The sequence below is a fragment of the Lissotriton helveticus genome, chromosome 1_1 (genome assembly GCF_964261635.1).
Source record: "Lissotriton helveticus chromosome 1_1, aLisHel1.1, whole genome shotgun sequence".
Taxonomy (NCBI): domain Eukaryota; kingdom Metazoa; phylum Chordata; class Amphibia; order Caudata; family Salamandridae; genus Lissotriton; species Lissotriton helveticus.
The window spans coordinates 847,899,936-847,918,001 of NC_136057.1; the positions used below are offsets into that span (position 1 = coordinate 847,899,936).

Genomic DNA, 18,066 nt, shown 5'->3' on the forward strand with positions numbered 1-18,066 from the left:
CAATCCCAGCCTTTCAAATCTGGCAATGCCCCCTTAAGAAACTCTATTATGTAGGCTCTGATGTCTTTTCCTTCTCTTCCTTCCGGAATACCTAGGAGTCTAACGTTATTCCTCCTCTGTCTGTTCTCAAACTCTTCAAGCTTCCATAAGACATCACTGTTAGTTTTTTCCTGATCTTGTCTAAATTCCTTCCAACCTTTCATTTCATCTTCCATATTCCCTGTTCTTTCTTCAACTTCCGTGAGTCTCCCTGATAATTCTGTACATGCCTTACTTACTTCCCGAAGGGAAGTTTGTATTTTTTTACTTTCCTGCCTGGCTCTCTGACTCTCTACCCTCGCCTCAATTTGGATTTGCTTGAGCATTGTGAAAATCATTTCAAGCCCCTTAGGTGAGTCTTGGCCTCGGGAATGTGACTGATTGTGAGTCTGGATATGAATCTGTGTCTGAGTCTGAGTTTCAGATTGCCCTTGCCTAACCCCCTCCTCATTCATCCGTGAAGAGCCCATGGTTTCATCTAGGCCACCAATACCCTCTTTATACATCCGGGATGTGGCTGCGTAATCCCAATCTAGCCTTTTTGCAACACTAATAGCAGCTGGACTAATAGACCCTTTCGCTCTTCTCCTTTTTTTGGTCAGGACTTTTGATTTACGTTTTAAAGCTATATCTTTGATAGAATCTGGTGTGGTGGTAGAGCCTACTCCTAGCCCTGACAGTGTCTGGTCGCTCCCCGATTCTACAATAGAGGGATCCGATCACCTCCCCCAACCGCCCCCACCTCCTCTCCTTCCTCTTCACCCTCGTTGACAGAAAAAAAGCATTCGTCACTAGGAGAGCCAGTTATGGTTATCAGTGCGTTAGGGTCGCTGGTAATCATATCCTTCCTGTTATTAAGCCCAATATCCCCGTTGTGATTAACATTACCATCGCCATCGCCATCACCATCACCATTTCCGTTACCGCCTCCTTTTCCAACCCCCCCATGCGAATGAGCATTTCTACTACCCTCTTGATTACTTTTCCCTATTGCGGGTAGATTGGTAGCATTCAGATTATGGATATTGAGGCTGTTTTCCCCCTCCCTTATCACCTCAGTCAATGCCTCTGTTATAGTCTCTGTTAAAGTCAATATATTGACTGCATCTGCTCCGGGAGGTAAAGCGCTCTCCTTAGCATTATTTATGGCTCTGTCCTCTCTCGCACTTCCAGTAACCTTATCGGTAACAGTGGCCACCTCGCCCTCTTTTACACATCCTCTTGTATCCTTCTCCAAGTCCTCTTTCCTTTGCTGAGGTAGATTTCCTTGTGACATTTCAGAGTTTTTATATGCTTTTCTACTCAGAATAGTCATATTTTCTGTCTCTATCTCTGTCAAATCGCCGGGTATCAGCAGGGTGCTATCTACCCCTTTCATAAGGGCGCCGTGTTCAGGGTCAGGGTCAAGGTCAGGGTCACATTCAGATACAAAATCCGGATGACCTATCCTTTCTGGATGAGCTATGTCCACATTAGTGTCAACCGCCACAGAGCCGGCAACAGCAACAGGGAAAAATGCCTCCAAAACTAATGGCTGTCTCGAGTTCCCTTGCTCTATCAATTTCCCTTTATTTCCTTTAGTCACCACAGCCCCTTTACTTTTCTCTTTCTCTTTCTCTTTTTTCTTTGATTTCTCCCCCGCACCGCTGCCGGTCTCCTTACTTCTTACCGCACTCCTTCCTTGCTCAGTAGCACTGACCTCCTCCTGGGTCCGTGCCGGTTTTTTTACGCGAAGGTTTGCTGCCGGCGCGTCAGACTCACTCCGTGCTGCTTTCTCCTCTCGCAAAGCTTTCGAGATCTTTGGCGCCATTACACGCCAAGCAACTGACAGCGCTGCTGCTGCCAAACTCTGCTGCCGGAGACGCCGCTGCCGCCGTAACTGCCGAAACTGCTCCCTCCAGGAATCCGCCTTCACCATCAGCTGACGAGCATTGTCCAATGCACGGGTCAGCGCTGCATCTGCCGCCGGGAAGGTTAGTGCCTCCGTCAATGCCTGTGTGAGCAACCACATCGGCTGGCTTTCTCCTCGCTTCTATACTTTCTTTTTTTTAAAAATCTGCCGCACCTACGCCAGTGCACAATGTAATGCAGTCCGATAGTATTTTCTACATCTTCTGCCGTTTTCCACCGTTTTCCGCCGTTTTCTGCCGATCAATCACCACATTGCTCTACCCAGGAGCAGGGAGCGGCAGGGAGCACGTCCTCCACCTACAGACTGTCAGCGGCCATCTTGCCTCTGCTAACGTCGTTCCTATTGCAATTCTACTATGGTTGGTTGTGTTTTTTATGTACCCTTCACTATTCTAAAGTTTCTAGATATATTGACAACTTTAGCTGCTAGCACAATGCACTTTAGTTTCCGCTGCTAAAAGTTTACTAGCACAATTGCACTTTATTGCGATAGCTGTTTTAAATGTTATTTTATTGGGCATTTTTTATCTTCACAGTTCCCATTTTTATAAAGTCTTTCTCAGAGTAATGTATTGTATACTGTAAATTATAGCTGCTGGCACAATGCACTTTACTTTTGCATGCTGATCATTTGCAGTTAAATAAACTATGTTAGGGCTTAGTTGTAGATTTTTGTTTAGTTATGTACACTGTAGCTGCTTATTTTTTAACCTAATTTTATTTTGCATATGTATGTTGCTGATTGTAATGATTTTAAGTAACCAACAAATAAATATTACTTACTTAATGTTAGCATAAGCACAATTAGCTCATATATTTATTCAATTACACGTTCATTTTGTTTCGTCATGTTAATGTTATTATGCATAAAATTATAAAACACTACATCAATAAGAACCCTAAGGTGTAGAGGGAATGGTAAGCCCCTAGCCAACACCACTAAACGAAACATGCAACAAGTTAGCAATGTGGACGTTCCATATTTGGAACACGTGTTAATCAATATTAGTTGCTCACATTCAAACGAGTATGTGGATTCTACATGAAGCTATAGTAAATGTGTTTTAATGTTTTTTTTCTGGCTTAGACTAAACTAAGCCGCATTTTATAAAATTGCTGCCATAACACGATCTTCCTGCTAGCGCACTGTACTTTTTAATTCATTCACAACTACGCACCAGTATCATGCAGATTATCCAAGCAATAGGGCTTCCACATAATGTTTTGGGCAAAATAAATGTAAATATAACAAAAAGTCACCATAGAACTTATATGTTTTCGCTGTAAAAAACAAATATGAAGATGCTATAATATTGGCCAATTGCAGTGGATACTTAGGCTCTTTTCTTTTAAATAGATTTCAGTTCGAGTGTAGAGGAAACATAACTATTTTCAAATCCGCTGATAACATTACCGATACCATTAGTGAGCAGCGGGTAGGCTAAAAGATAGTTTCAGACACCGTCACCAGGGCTTATCATTATAAACCGCAAAACGGCCGTTGGGCTGAGATGACAGCACTATGAGGCATGTGACTGGTGACTGTACTAGAGATCCATTCAACACTAGACCGAGCTGTATTAACAGCGAATCTGAGCGGCAGCCATGTTGGGTGAGGAGAACCTCAGCAGTAACCTACAGGGTGATTTGTCGTGTTACGCTACACCAAGATGGCGCGTTCCGTCCCACCCCACGGTCCTGTTTCACGGATGTGAACGCCGGCTTCGGTGATGTCCGGCCATGGTGCTGAGCGCGCTGCTCAAGCTGCTGCAGAGACAGACCTACACATGTCTATCCCACAGGCATGGGCTCTACCTTGGCTTCGCGGGGCTTGTGCTCATGATCGTGTCGGCCCTGCAGTTTGGAGAGGTGAGTGCAGATTCAGCTGACGGGGCATGTGACAGAGAGTACTGACCAAAGCCTTTAACAATACTGGACTCGGGACAGGTTATCTTTACTGGAGACCTTATTTACAACTCGGGGCCTTCCGTTTACATGCTTTGCTATGTGATACAGTTGCTTTAACTGAACAGTCACTACAACTCCCAGACTGCAGTGGTTAAGTGTCAGCCGAGGGCAGGAGACAGGACGTCCAGCATTCAAGTGCGATCTAGCTACCCAAATTATCGAACGCATGGATCGTAATTACAACAGGGGATAGGGAACCGCGGTTACAAGTCGGATGGAAAGCGTGCCTACGACAGGACATTGGGTGCTGATCATCAGATATAGAATGTCACAGGGCAGGTGTAAAGTATAAATCCTCAAGATGAAAGAAAGGCCATCAAGATTTATTTTGACACCGATATACATAGTGAAGCAGACAACGACCAGTCTTATCTCTTTCTCCAAGCGACGACTCAAGATTCCAGTTACACGTATGAATGTAGAACACCCAGAGAAGCACGCTCCGTGGAAAGCTAACAAAATACATGTAATACATGTATATACCTATTTACAAAAAACAGGGGAAGAACGCGGAGTATGCGAGCTACGAGTGTTTGGGTAGGGCAGAGGACAAGGGTGTCCTGGATCAGGGAATAAAGTCATGTATGGACTAAAAGGGAGGGGGATGTAGAGGAAACTCAAGGTAGGTCGTAGGTCCTGGAAAGTCAGTGTACAGAACGGTGTAGAAGACAGTGGGGTGCATGTTATGATGGTATACTATAGAGTAATGGGGCAGGCGGGGCTTTAAGTGGGCAGGTCTCAGACCATGTGATAATAAAAACAAAGCATTCGCATATGCGAAATCTGTTGGGGTTGTCAGTTTTTTTTAACATGTCTATACATCCCAGTTCAGCTGTTCATTATGAGCTGTAAGATTATAGAAGCTTTTCCTATTCATACCCAGCATATACAGTAGGAAGAAGATAAAGAGTTAAAAAAAGGGCCCTGGATCAGGGGATTACAAAAGCTGGCAATTAAATTTAATATACAATGTAAGATTTACGAAGGCATGTAAGTTTTATTCAACTCTGCCAAGCGTGGAGACATGTTTCCAGCTGTAATTCGGTTACAAAGTTAGATATCAATTAAATATTTGACATGCTGACAGGGACTCTGGTATCACTACAATTGGCTTGAGGCGTATGCATTATTGACAACGTGACAGATTCTCTAAAACAGATAGACACACACCCAGGTCTGCAGCTGATTACAGAATATTTTTTGTGTTTGTAGCAAAACTAAGATGTTTGCATAAGAGCGTAAATCTGCTATGTGGACATGCCTTTATTGATAAAACGTGAGCATGCACTCCGTATTTTCAAACATATCCTGCCGTCTCTCCCCTAACATCTGATTGCACGAGGCAGTTTATCCAATTAACTTGATGTTTGTTTGATTTGAAGTGGGCAAATGAATGCCGATCTTTGTCTCCATTTCAGGTTTGATTAAAAAAAAATACACTTACTTACATGAGACTGGAGGTTATTATTTGTGTTTAAAGAAAAAGAAAATACCCAGCTTGAAAAAGAACTCAGATTGTAAAAATGTAAAGTATAAATAAAAGCTAATAACTTACAGATTCTGTCAAGCAGTTTATTAAATGTGGTAAAGTAGTGGTGTGTGAAGTTGGCAGTTAATGCTGCGCTGGAGGATGGTCCCCTGGGCCTGTCTGGAGCAGACACAATGGAGGGATTAACATTATGAGGTCAACATGTAAGGGAGGGAGGGAGGGTGCTAGCAACTTATTTTATTATTTTATTTTAGTGTTTTATAGAGCGCGAACTTGGCCCGTGAGGGTATCAGCGCGCTTTACAGATATATCATGGTGTACAAACAAAGTCCAAGGTGCAGAAATAAACAGAAACTGTACAAAGGGATGGGGATGGGGAGGGGCAGGGGTGTGGGGACATAGGGGATATTGGGGATACAGAGGTAAGATCGTAGTCATAATTAGATTCAGTAAAAAATTAAACAGTGTGGAAAGAGCGCCTGCGAGGAGAGGAGACTGCCTACAGATGCACTTGTATGGAGTGCTAGATAACAAATAAAAAAGTACCTTCTAAAGTGTGTAGCCAGTGGAAGGACACTGCCCTCTAGCTAGTGACTGGAAGCTGTACTTGGGCCATGCTCCTCAGTATGGATAGGCAAAGCACCGCAGGAAGACATGCAAAGTGAAGGCGAATGACATGCTGAACAATCGTAAGCATGGAAATTAGAGAAACATTGTTTCAAACGAATGGTAAGTAAAGGTAAGTAACAGGCCGGTTCAAAGCCCCTTTTAAGATTTTTTTTAATGCAAGATATTTTACAAGCACAAGCGCTGTGCAGGCGATACCTAAAAACGACTGAAATAAAATCCTATCCGACTCTGTATTCCTGCCCTTAAGTTTACTGGGAAAAAACTGATAGATTTCTCAACAATGACTAAAAACCCTTTTGCTATTGTATTTTATCAATCCCATACTTGTTTATCATGATTTACTGTAAAAACCCTTTAGGTATTGCATGTCATCGATGCCATACCGCTTTACATATCACGTTTTACTTCATTTTGCTTTCACCAGATTTTTTATCATGAATCGTTTGATTTGCATAGGACATACTTTGGACTGAGTCGCCTCCTGGTGTCTGAGTGCGTTGGTGGGTGTTTATGACAGTGCACAGTTGAGACTTCTGAAGCAGAAGGCAATGTGAGTTTCACACAGTGATTGTCACTGGATCATGCTCAGCAAATCCTTAGCCTCTTAGTGAAGCAATCAAAGCGATAGGTTCATATGATATAGTGGTAACTGTGAAATATGCAGATCGAGGATTTCAGATTAGAAGTGGGGAGAAAAAGGGTGTACGTGTCTAATATAGGGTGACCAGATTTTCAGAATGAAAAACCGTGTTGGGCAGAGGCATAGAAATGGGACTAAATGTCCTATTAGGCCTCAGGGCTTATTATATACAAATATATGTATATAACATTATATATTTTTGTTTTCTTTAAAAAAAATCCACGTTACCTCCTGTTCTGCGAAGAGCTCCAGGGTCCGGCTGTGGTGGACCTGGCCTTGCCCAATAGCCCCTGCAGTCCTGATTCACACCTCATTAAATCCTGCTGTGCTGCTTAAATGAGGCAAGCAGCACAGCAGTAGAGTTTAAAGAAGTGAACTTGTCCCCGTTTCTAAGAGGGCCGGTCGACATGTGAGCCTGCATAACTGTGATTAACGTGCAGGTTCACCCTACCCTCCCTTAAAAACCGGGACATTTCTTTAAATAACCCAGGCACTCCCCTAAAACAGGGATATTTCTTCAATTTGGAGAACAGTGTCGGACACCGGGACATTTCTCCAAAAACCACGACAGTCCGGGGAAATCGGCGACGTCTGGTCACCCTAGTCTAATAGATGAGAGACTGCAGAATAATGTAGTGAGGAGAGAACCCGCTCCACAGAACTTAGTAATGTCTAATACACAGTGTGATATTTTTAGAATTGAAACCTTTTTAAGTCTAATTATTCACAACAACATTCTTTTGTTATCCTTTTAGCCCACACAGCTGACAAGCATTGGCAAATTCAATAGGTCTGTCTTGTTTTATGATGTGTTTGCTTCTGTGTTTGGATGCAATAACTTAAAACTCGTAGAGAGGCACCCGATGACTTGTCAGGGGGCACACTCTGTTAAGAACACCATTTTAGTTTACCTATTTTTTTTTTTAATAAATCTTTTTATTTGCAAAAATAAACTTGGTAGTCGGTACACACAGGGATTGCAGTTGTTACAGTGTTGCATTTACAGATTCTTATACAAATGTCACAGCTGGTGTCATAGCATACAAGGTGTTAGCAATACATGAATCAATAAAGGCGTTAATGGTTCGTCAAGGGAAGGGACAAGGGGAGGTTCACACAGATTGCCACGGTACTCATTCCATTTTGATCAAACTGCCACCCACTTCCGGGGGCAACCCCGGGCCACATAGACTGTCTTTTCTTGTAGCATGCACCAGTCCACGTCCTTCTTCCAAGCAATGAGTGTTGGAGGTGTTACCGCTCCCCATAGGCGTGCTATATTACGTTTTGAAATTGTAAGTTCCAGCGTCACCCATAGTCTGCCTTTCGCGGACAGATCTGTGGGTTCCCAGATGTTCAAAAGGCACCTCTTAACTTCGGGCTGCAATTCAACCCCCCAGACAGTACGCATACAGTTGTGCACCCGCTTCCAGTAGGCTTGTATTAAAGGGCACTCCCACAATATGTGAAGGGACGTCCCCACCTCCCCACACTGTCTCCTACAGAGCCCGTCCTCACTCCTGCCCGTCACTACCAATTGGGTGCCAGAGATATAGACTCGGTGTAATATTTTCAATTGTATCAGTCTCAATTTTGCTGATATTGCTACTTCTTTGGGAGAGGAGAGCGCTTCTCTCCACTCTTTGTTAGTTTACCTATTTTGAGCCACACCAATAATTACAGAGACCAGGCCTCTTGGAAAGGATTCCTTTTTATGCCTCCTTGGCCACTCCCTTATTAGAAACCACCCCTCCTCATTGTTTTCATCCCAGTTAAAGCACTTAGGACAAGGGTTGTCTCGTAGATGCTAAGGGACCCTATGTCATGTAATTAAATCATAGATATGTATAGTGTAATTAAATCATAGATATGTATAGTGTATTTGGTCAAATTCTCATGTGTGACATTTTCTGTCAGCGCCCTCTGGGATTTTTGATCCAATATATTACAACTTTAAAAGTGGAATGTTCAACTTACGACATGTTGTTGCCTAAAACGTTGGGACTGACTGAAGGTGTTGTGTCACACATGACGCAGTGCCGTTCCTAGCTTTGCTGATTGGGGAGCTGCCCGGTGCCTGGTCAAGATAAAGGCACAGCACAAAGTAGCCTCACAATACTCTGTGTATGGCACAAATGATGTAATAAAGGAAAAGCAAATATTTAGTACCGGTACTAGAAAGCACTGGAACTAAAAGTTGAGAAGCATTTTCTTTTTCCTTTCCAGAAAAACCTTTTAGGTTCTGCTCCGTGCCTTTCATGGTTGGACGCAAACTGCTGTTGTAAAAAGGAGCTCTGTCAAAAACTAAAGTAATTGTAGATACCAAGGGAGGATTTGCAATCTTTGCTTTGAAAATTCTTATCATTTGTGGAATTCTTTGCTCTTTATCAGAAAAATCTAGGTATCTATCACGATATTATCCATACTATCTCTAGTTAATTCACTGGAAAATAACTTTTGAATTTCCTGATAATTACTACGAGTCCATTCTTCTTAGTTCCAGTCATTACTGTGTGTGATTGTCCTATATGGAACACACATGAGACGGTCCACATTAGAATTTCAGAAGTGAATGGTAAACATTGGTAAAAGAACAATGAATGCCTATTACTCACAGAAAAGGTGGTGGCAAGTAAACTCTCCTACCATGCAATGAGATCATCAGTCTGTGGCTAAGCGAGGTTGTGATATGAATTAGTATCTCAATTGTTGGCAAAAGGGCATTGTACCAATAATTAGGCATCAGAAGGGGACCCACAATTTTGTATAAAGGGTCAGCTAACACAACACATGTTGGTATTAATACTGCAAAATTAGGTGGCATCAGCCTTACAACCATCCACCCTATTTAGAGTAGGTGGTTGTATGGCTTTGCTTTTTAGTGTGTGTCAGCGCATGTATATCCTGACAGTGACAGATAGTGGAAAAAGAAAATTGTCTCCTCCCACCAGACCATTAGATTTTTTTTCTTTCAGAAATAAACCCTTGCTTTGAGATTTAGTTTTGAAATTAAAAAAAAAAATTTGATGGCCAGCCTTCATGTTTGATCTAACCTCACGTCAAACTTTTCCTATATTGACATAAACTGCCATGAAAGCAGTTCTTGCCAGTGTATAGAGATGTCTGTGGGGCTCACGAACATCTCTTAAGTTTGGCAGCCGAGTGAGGACAGTAAACTTCTCTGCCACCCTGTCTACTTTTATTCTGTCTTCCAAACCCTAATTCAAGCACTCTGTCTAGAGTTGCACAGTGGGCAAAAAACAATGGTTTGCAATGTTACCCCAATGGATTGCCAGTGGTTACAATATTTGCATTTCTCCCATTACCTTTTGGGCGTTTGATGGGCAGTAGTAAACCTGGAAACCTGAGCAGACATAACTTTCCAAGCCTACTATTGCCTATGTTTGTGAATTCTAAAAAGTATTATTTGTAGCCATTCAATGAGTAATTCTTTGGTTCTAGATTTGATACTTTTTTGGTAAACTGGTAACTATATACATTTAAGTTCCTGATCCAAAAAATGAACAAGTTCAAATATGTTTGTGAAATCCGTTGGCCAGAAAAACAGACACAGACATAGCAGCCCGATGCCAACTACTAAGCCAATAATGCATTTATTTGAGAAATGTCATTCTTTTTAGTTTTTGATTTTTATAAAGTGAGTGGAGCAGATTGAGATTTGTGTGAGGCAAATAGCCACTGCCCTGAACAGAAGACATTTAACTTAATATATTGCTTTAAACTTGTTCACTCTGATCAATATGCAGTCCAACACTTCAATTCTGTGCGGCGAGAAGTGCGTATGGGCAGGAGTATTATCACCTTCAAAACAACTCTTTAGAGTTCAAGTATATACAGAGAAGAGATCAGTCTTAGACCATGACTTCCTGATCTTTGTATAGTAGTTACTGTCTGGAATATTCTGATATTCGTTGTCCAAGGAGAGATAACCCAAGGGTTCATCGCTAGAGAACAAGTTTAAATTGAAGTCTTCAGTGATGGACAGTCGCGGCTGGTCCCGCAAACGAGTAGTGGGACGGGTGTACAGAAGGGGAGAGGGGGTAAGACCTGGAGAAAAAAAAGGAGAAAAAAAATCACTTACTGGCTGGCTGGCCGCCCGCCGCCTCTCTTCCGTCCTCTTCCTGGATTCTGCTGAAACAGGAAGCAGGATAGACCCCCCTGAGCAATGCAATGTATCTTTGTGATTGGTCTGAGCGCTGTGGGTCGTCTCTTGGGGAATGGTAGCCTGGATATGTTCTCCGCCTAGGCTGTAATGCAGCCTGGGTGTAGAACATGCTCAGTGCGCAATAATGCTTGGACAGCCCCAGAGGGCCAGCCAAACATTCATGCACACATAGAAGGGTGTCACCACTCCCCCTCCTCCCCCCGCCCCCCTCCCCCGGTGCAGCCCACAAAACTGCCCCACCACAGAAAAATAAAATGATAATAACATCGCATTTTCATTTTATTTTTCCTTTTTTGCCGTGCTGAATTGCATTGGGGCGCTCCTCCGATTTAGCGAGGAGCCGCCCCTGGTGATGGGAAGGAGTCTATCTCCATAAGCTGCTCTCAGATCATATAATTTCTCTGTAAATTCTTTTATTATCTTCTTATTTAAAGTTGTTGCGAGAGTATGGCCCAGGCTGCAAGAGGCAAATATTAACAAATTATTTTGAACTGGCTTGTATAGTGGCAAGGGCACATTTCCCATACATATGAATCCCTAGTAGGTACTTTTAAGTCAAGACCTTCAGAAGCCCATGTGGTGAACATTGGCTATTCCAGTGAAAGGAAGAACCATGAAAGGTCTCAACCTTTTATTTAGGAAAGCCAAACTTAGAAAACTGAATCATGATCTAGAAGAAGAAATAGGAGTGCCCAGACTTAGCGATAGGAAGCTAATCTGGGTGAAAAAACGGAAAAGAGATGGCTTTACTTACACAAGTTCTGTCAGTGTAAATGCCAACATAAATATTGGCAATATGTGCACAGACTATTAAATTATATGAAGTCTTTCTATTGAGCAGATCGTTTCCCCCCTTCTGTGACATCCCGTATTTAACCTGCAGGAGATTACAATTACAAAATATGATATTAAAGTCATTTTAAAAACACTTTGTAACAATGGTGTCTTGGGCCAAATGGTGTCCTGGCCCCAATCTTTAAGGATAATATTGGCTTATGGGCAGAGTTGTTAACAACCGCTGTATTCTATTTCTTGTTAACAAATAAAATCCAAGATAGTTGCAAAGTTCCTTTCTGGTTCCCATTTATAACATGCATTGGCATAGCCAATTGGTCTCGGCTTTGGGACCTTATAAGTGTTTAGCCATGCAACAGTTAATGTTCTTGCACCAAGGATATTGTGCTGCATAACTAAATACTTATAAGGTTCCAAAAGCTAGGCCTATTGGCTATGCCAATGCTTGTTTTATTTGTCCTCCCAGGGGCCTCGGTATAAAATGACCGCTAATCAGGGGTATGTCTCAAATATGTAACCAGCGGATTAAACGGAAATCACTGCAGTAGATGCATTAGCAAAGTTAGTTATTTCCTCAGTATTTTTTCTTGCTGCATACAGACAGATCCATATGGAACAGTCCTTTGCATGGGCTGGGATAGGGGTGGAAGGGCATCGTCGGGGGTGGGCAGGGTGTTATACAGTGGAGCCTCACAGAAGAGGGGCTTAAAAGAAGAGAACCCAGATGTGGGGTTAGAAAGAAGGTATGGGGAACAGGAGATATATTGGGTTGGGGGAAGGGCATGAATAAGGAGGGGACTATAGCAGGGCACTATAAAAAGAAGTAGGGGGACTGATAGTATGCAAATGACCTCCTGACGTCACGTGCTGAACGTGTCCCGGTGTCAGAAATTGACACCGGGACATGTTCAGCATATTTCCGTGGGGCCCAGCTTCTTGGCAGGGGGGACGGCGTCCACCCTGTGAAAAGAGTGGGGGGATGCCGTCCACCTGCGTGGACCCCCGACTCGAGCCCTGGACTATAGGGAGTAATGATGGATGGAATTTATTAGGGGTAGTGAAAAGGGAGAATGTGGGGCTGAAAAGGACAAGGACAGGGTCCAAAGAAGAGTAGAAGGGGGATGAAGGGAATGGGACTAGACCGGGTAGGGAGGGAGGAGGGATTGGGTTATTGAGTGAGTAAGATAAGAAGAGACTGAGAACTAGGGATCAAATGCTTGGGGAAGCAGAGAGAGGGGACGAGGGTAAATAAGCAGGGATTGAAAAAAAAGGGGATGGATGTGAGATGTACACTGGGTTAAGAAGAGGGTGGAAAAAGGGTGAAGAGGTGTTTGGGAGGGGGAATGGTTACAGAGAGAGCTAGAAATGATTAGGGGCTCTGGATAGGGTTAATGAATTGGAGTGGACTTGAGAACAGGCTGGAACGGGAGGGGACCCAATGGGTGGGTCAGACAGAAATGTGAGAGAGAGGAAAGGCATGGCTGAGATACTCCAGTGGGTATAATTAAGAAGAAATAGGAGGAGAGACGTCCACAGGAGTGTGGGAATTAGGAAGCTGTTAGTATTAACGTGTATAGTTCGCAGAATGTGGAACGGTGGGGAGAAGATTCCAGGGGGGACAGCTGGGAAGATGAGGACTGGGATGTGTAGGGCTATGTGAGGTACTGGTGGCAGTTTGCATGGCAACTGAGTTAATAAATATCTTACTTGCACCAGACATCACCTTTTTATTGGGGACGAGCGGGAACTACTGGAAAGTAAATGCAGATGTTTTTGACAGTTTAGCAAGAGCTGCGGAGAGGGGCCGAGCTTTTCATTTAAGACGAGACGGAAATGAATAGAACAAGAGAGCAGTTTGGGGGACTGGGGAAGGAAAGTGACTACTGAGGGAGAAAGAGCGGTGAGGCTTTAGTAGAAGACTTGAGGTACGTGCTGATGAACTGAGGGAAACGGGAAGGGGGTACATTGGCAGTGACAGACATGGGGTGTGCAAAGGGGAAGAGAGTACTGTAGAGTAGATCGGAAAAAGAAATATGCTTGCAAGTTTATTTAGATTTGAAGTTTCCACCATTCTGTATGATGCAGGAAGGTAATTGGCCTTTTACCTCAGTTAAAAATATCCAGGCAAATAATCTAGTGAAGTAGACTAAACCAAGATGGAACTAGTACCAAACAATGCAGTATCAACCAAATAAGCAGTAAAGTTAGCAAAGAATGTACCTCTACATGAAAATATCCAAGCAGTCCGGTCGAGATTAATCACAGCTCATCTATGGTATTGCTGAGTTAATGTTGCAGCCCAAATGAACACAAAAAGTTACCATCAAGTTGCTTCTGTGGTCAAGAATGAACAAGCATTGTCCACGTGACGCGGGAAGCTTGTAGTAATGTAAAAAAAAACACGCTAGTGATGCACGCGCACAGCAGCCAAACACGCTAGTGATGCGCGCGCAGCAGCACCAAAAAGTTAGTGATCGTGGAGACAGATGGCAGCTGCTCGCGTGCACGCAAGCAATAGACCACCAAAAGCCTTGGCAGCACTTTTAAAACCCCGATACTAAATGTCTCGCAGCGCATGCACGCTGGCTCAGCGAGACCTAAAAAGGGTCACATACCCTGATCCGCCAACTATAGATTAATAGCCTTACTGGATATAGAGGAGAAATGGTTTGCCAAATCCTGCTTGCACCACATCTGGAGGATTGGCCCGGAAATAAAAATCCGATACCCTTCTATCAAATGTTCTTCCAAATAGGTGGTAGTACACAGGACAAACTACTGACACTGACAGTGCTTAGCCAGGGATCTATTGCCAACCACCATGTGCAACCTCCTATAGGCAGCCATTATTGAGTATTAAACAGAGCTTGACAGTATAGACCGGGGTGAATTATGGGGAAAGTTGGCAATCTGGAACTTTTCTCTCAGGTCTCTTGAATGCATCTATAAGTCAATACTCAATTTGGTAATAATCAGACTAGCCCCTGACATGATATATACGTAGAGGATTAACCTGTTCAAAGGTTTGAAGTGAGGCTGTGTTGTAGCCCCAGTGCTCTTTAACCTGTATATATCAGACTTGAGCGCAGCATTCCTTCTAACCTAAATTGTTCGGCCATTAAGTGAATATCCTGCAGTATGCAGATGACACTGTGCTCTGAGAGCAGTAGTTGGCATCCAGAGGAACCTCAATATACAGTGAATACAGGAGAAATCGTACCTTGAGCATAAATAACAAAATAAAAGTGACTCTCTTTGTAAGTTATCCAAAAAAAGTTAATTGGTAAAAAAAGTAATTGGTTTTTAAATGCCAGTCACCTAAAACGCCTTAGTAAATATAAAATCTCAGCTTATGGTTAAACGAATGGGGTGAGTCTAAGTGGAATCTGAATGGTATAAAAACCACAGCAGTAGCCTTAAATGCTTCATTCGCACAACTAATTAGTAAGCTGTCATGTCCATTGCTAACCTCAGCCATGCAATTGAATAGGAGCAATCTCATGCCCACATTATCATGGTCAGACAATTTTCTACAGGGAATTGTCAAAATGGCAAGATTGGACCCAATGCCTTTCCTACAAACTTTTTTCAGACTCCCATATAGTGCAACACATGCACAAATTTGTTTGGAATTTAATCTCCACAAATAAAAATACTTATTGAGCATGCTCTTTGTATAGCTTACTGTTCAAAATTACAAGAGGCATCCGAAGGGTTATTAACCGCATGCGCGCTAGCGGTTTTCCCGCTGTGCGCTGGGTTTTTAAAAAAACAGCGTTACATGACGAGCTCAGCTCGTCAGCGTACGACAGGCGTACCTCATGACGAGCTAAGCTCGTCATCAGCATCGAAGGGGTTAAAACAACTATTGTAGCAAACCATGAAGTACCTACTGAACACAAATACTTGGAGACATTACCTAGAAACCTCCTAAATAATTCTGCATTGTAAATCCATGTGGTCGACTGCCACTACAACAAACTAAAAGACTGGTAGTTAAACAAGCAAAAATAATATCTTTTGCAGAAGACTGTTCCGCTTTTTCAAAAAAGGAAATCCACTTGGATGGTTAGGCAAACGTTCTGGGATTTACCACTTGGCATTGAGAAGAAGTGGAGGTTAATCAGAGCAAGGCTATCCTAGTTACCAATGAAGGAGTTTTGCTATGGCCGCCTAAGAGGTGAAATGGAAATTACATGCAGATATTGTATAGCGGACAGATATATGCATTTGCACAGAATTACATGTCTGGGGAGATAACTGCTAAGACCAGCCTTTCTTCGGTTTAACATCAGGTGCTGCGCCACAGGTGTGAAAGCATGCCTTAGTGATGTTGACGCCATAACGGCCTGTTTTCTGAAATCCTGGAGACAAGTTTTCTATCTGAATAAGTTAAGGCCACAGAGGGTTTTTATTTGTTGAGATGAAATTCTTTCTTAAAGTTAATATTCTATGTTTCAATGATTTAAGATAATTGTGATATATATTGTGTGGGCACAGCTGGATACAGATAGTGCAACGATGGAGAAACATGCCCACTAGGAAGACGGTGGTTTGAACCATATAGATACACGGGCAAGGTGACTAAATGATTCTGTATACAACGTTGGGCATTTCCAGGTGCATTAATATCAAGACCCATATGGGTTGGTGTAAGATAATGATGCAGGGTAGATCAAGTTGTTCACAGAGCTGGATGGACAAATAAGGAATATTAATATGACATATAGTGTTCCCTTACAAGTTGTTGAAACGTCACAATTGACTCAATCCATTAATATTCTTGATTACAAAATTTTATTAAATTGAACAATCAATATCACATAATTCGAAAGAATAGATGCATAAGGCAAAACAATCGATGACAATATCACACAGTGCAAAAATCTATAGTCTGTCATGCTATTGTCCAGGACGGACAATGAAGAGATAACAGTAAAGAATCGAAGTTCTGCCATTGGAAATGTGTCTTAATGACTTTTAAGGGAACAGTGTCACAGTCCTGAAATAGCACACATCAGTGACTCCATCGGCAGAGGTATGTAACAAGCCCACCCATTAGCATTTATGGCTGGATAGCAACTATTGTTGGTTGCATTCTGTTATGTCTTGTTTGTTCACTTCAGTGAAGGGGGCGTGGCTTGGACGCCGACCGGGATGGCAGCGTGAGCGATCAGCTCCGCGCCGGATCCCGCTATTGATCCTGAAACTCACACAATCGGTGCTCCCTAAGGCGCGGTTTCACCGCACGAAGCACAGCAGGAGCGGAGGTGAGAGGCTGGGGGCCTGCTGGAGACCGAGCGCTGCGCTGCGGGCTGCTCCCAGAATTCGAAGGAGCCGGGCCGAAACAAAGGAAGATGGCGGTGCCAGGGAACTAAGGGGACGGCTATCGGAATGGGGAAAGACCCGAACGGAGCCGGAATGCCAGAGACTGCTAACTGCGGCAAGTGAGGCGGGGGCTTCACGAAAGGACTTTCCAGCGCTGGGCAGGAGACGCGAGAGGTTCTTACCGCCCCAGGGACAGACGAGCGCGGCGCTCATCCCCCCGCCCCCTGTAATGGCGGCCGAGTGAAGAGCGATCTGACTTGGGATCCGACATCTCCATCAGGCGGCTGCCGGGGCTTCTGAGGACACGGCCGGAAACCATTTGGGGAAGAACGGAGCAAGATTGCGGGTCCGGCCGCTTGCATAGGGGACGCGGATCACTAACACTGGTCCCACACGCAACTATAAGCGCGGACCCTGGTCGCGAACGAACCCGGGCTCTAACTGCCGAAGGAAAATGGCAGCTGCCGTATGTATTGAGAAACGATGCTAGCCCAGCACGAAGCACTGGCAGTGGCTGCGGGGGGCTGATGATGGGCGGTGATTACTACAGCGCTGAAGGGCTCACTGTGTGGTGGTAGCGCCGAGTGAACATAAACGGCGCAATACCCGTGGACGGGTAGCATAACCAGCTAGGGAGGACACTCGCCTACTTTATTGAGATCACATTGCTGGTTGCCTACATCTGAGCTGGACGCTCCCTGGACCTTGGGGTGGAGGTATAGCGAGACCGCACAGTAGACGGCCAGAAACTGTGGGGGGAACCCCTGGATCAGGAGCGCTCCGGGGGTGCGTGGGAAGGGAAGAAGATATACAGACAATCTTTGGCTGCGGAAGCTGGGCCCTTGCGCTGAACACGACTGGGCCCCGCTGGGAGGCATTAGCGAGCAGTGTTCCCGTGACAGGGGACCAGCATAACCCTTCGAGGCAACCCCGGGGCGGCGCTCGAGGAGGCCGAGATGGGCGCTACTGGTGGCGAACCCGGTATGAAACAAGGTCATGACGATGCGACCGTCCTGATCCAAGATGGCGGGGCCCATGCCCCCTCGGACGCATCGGCCCAGGAGCAGAGGCTGAATCGGC

The 18,066-nt window shown here is 44.0% G+C and overlaps 1 protein-coding gene and 1 long non-coding RNA gene across 2 annotated transcripts in view; one reads left to right on the forward strand and one right to left on the reverse strand.

Moving 5' to 3' along the window:
- Nucleotides 1-3,464, reverse strand: part of LOC144818027 (uncharacterized) — a 79,435-nt gene extending 75,971 nt beyond the window's left edge. The window contains exon 1 of the long non-coding RNA XR_013607018.1: nt 3,371-3,464. This is a non-coding gene — a long non-coding RNA (uncharacterized LOC144818027). The remainder of the gene's footprint in view (nt 1-3,370) is intronic.
- Nucleotides 3,465-3,539: 75 nt separating this feature from the next.
- The window catches only part of GNPTAB (N-acetylglucosamine-1-phosphate transferase subunits alpha and beta), a 542,239-nt gene continuing 527,712 nt past the window's right edge, over nt 3,540-18,066 (forward strand). The window contains exon 1 of the mRNA XM_078675067.1: nt 3,540-3,819. Within this exon, the coding sequence (XP_078531193.1) occupies nt 3,691-3,819 (129 nt within the window). The 5' untranslated portion in view covers nt 3,540-3,690. The remainder of the gene's footprint in view (nt 3,820-18,066) is intronic.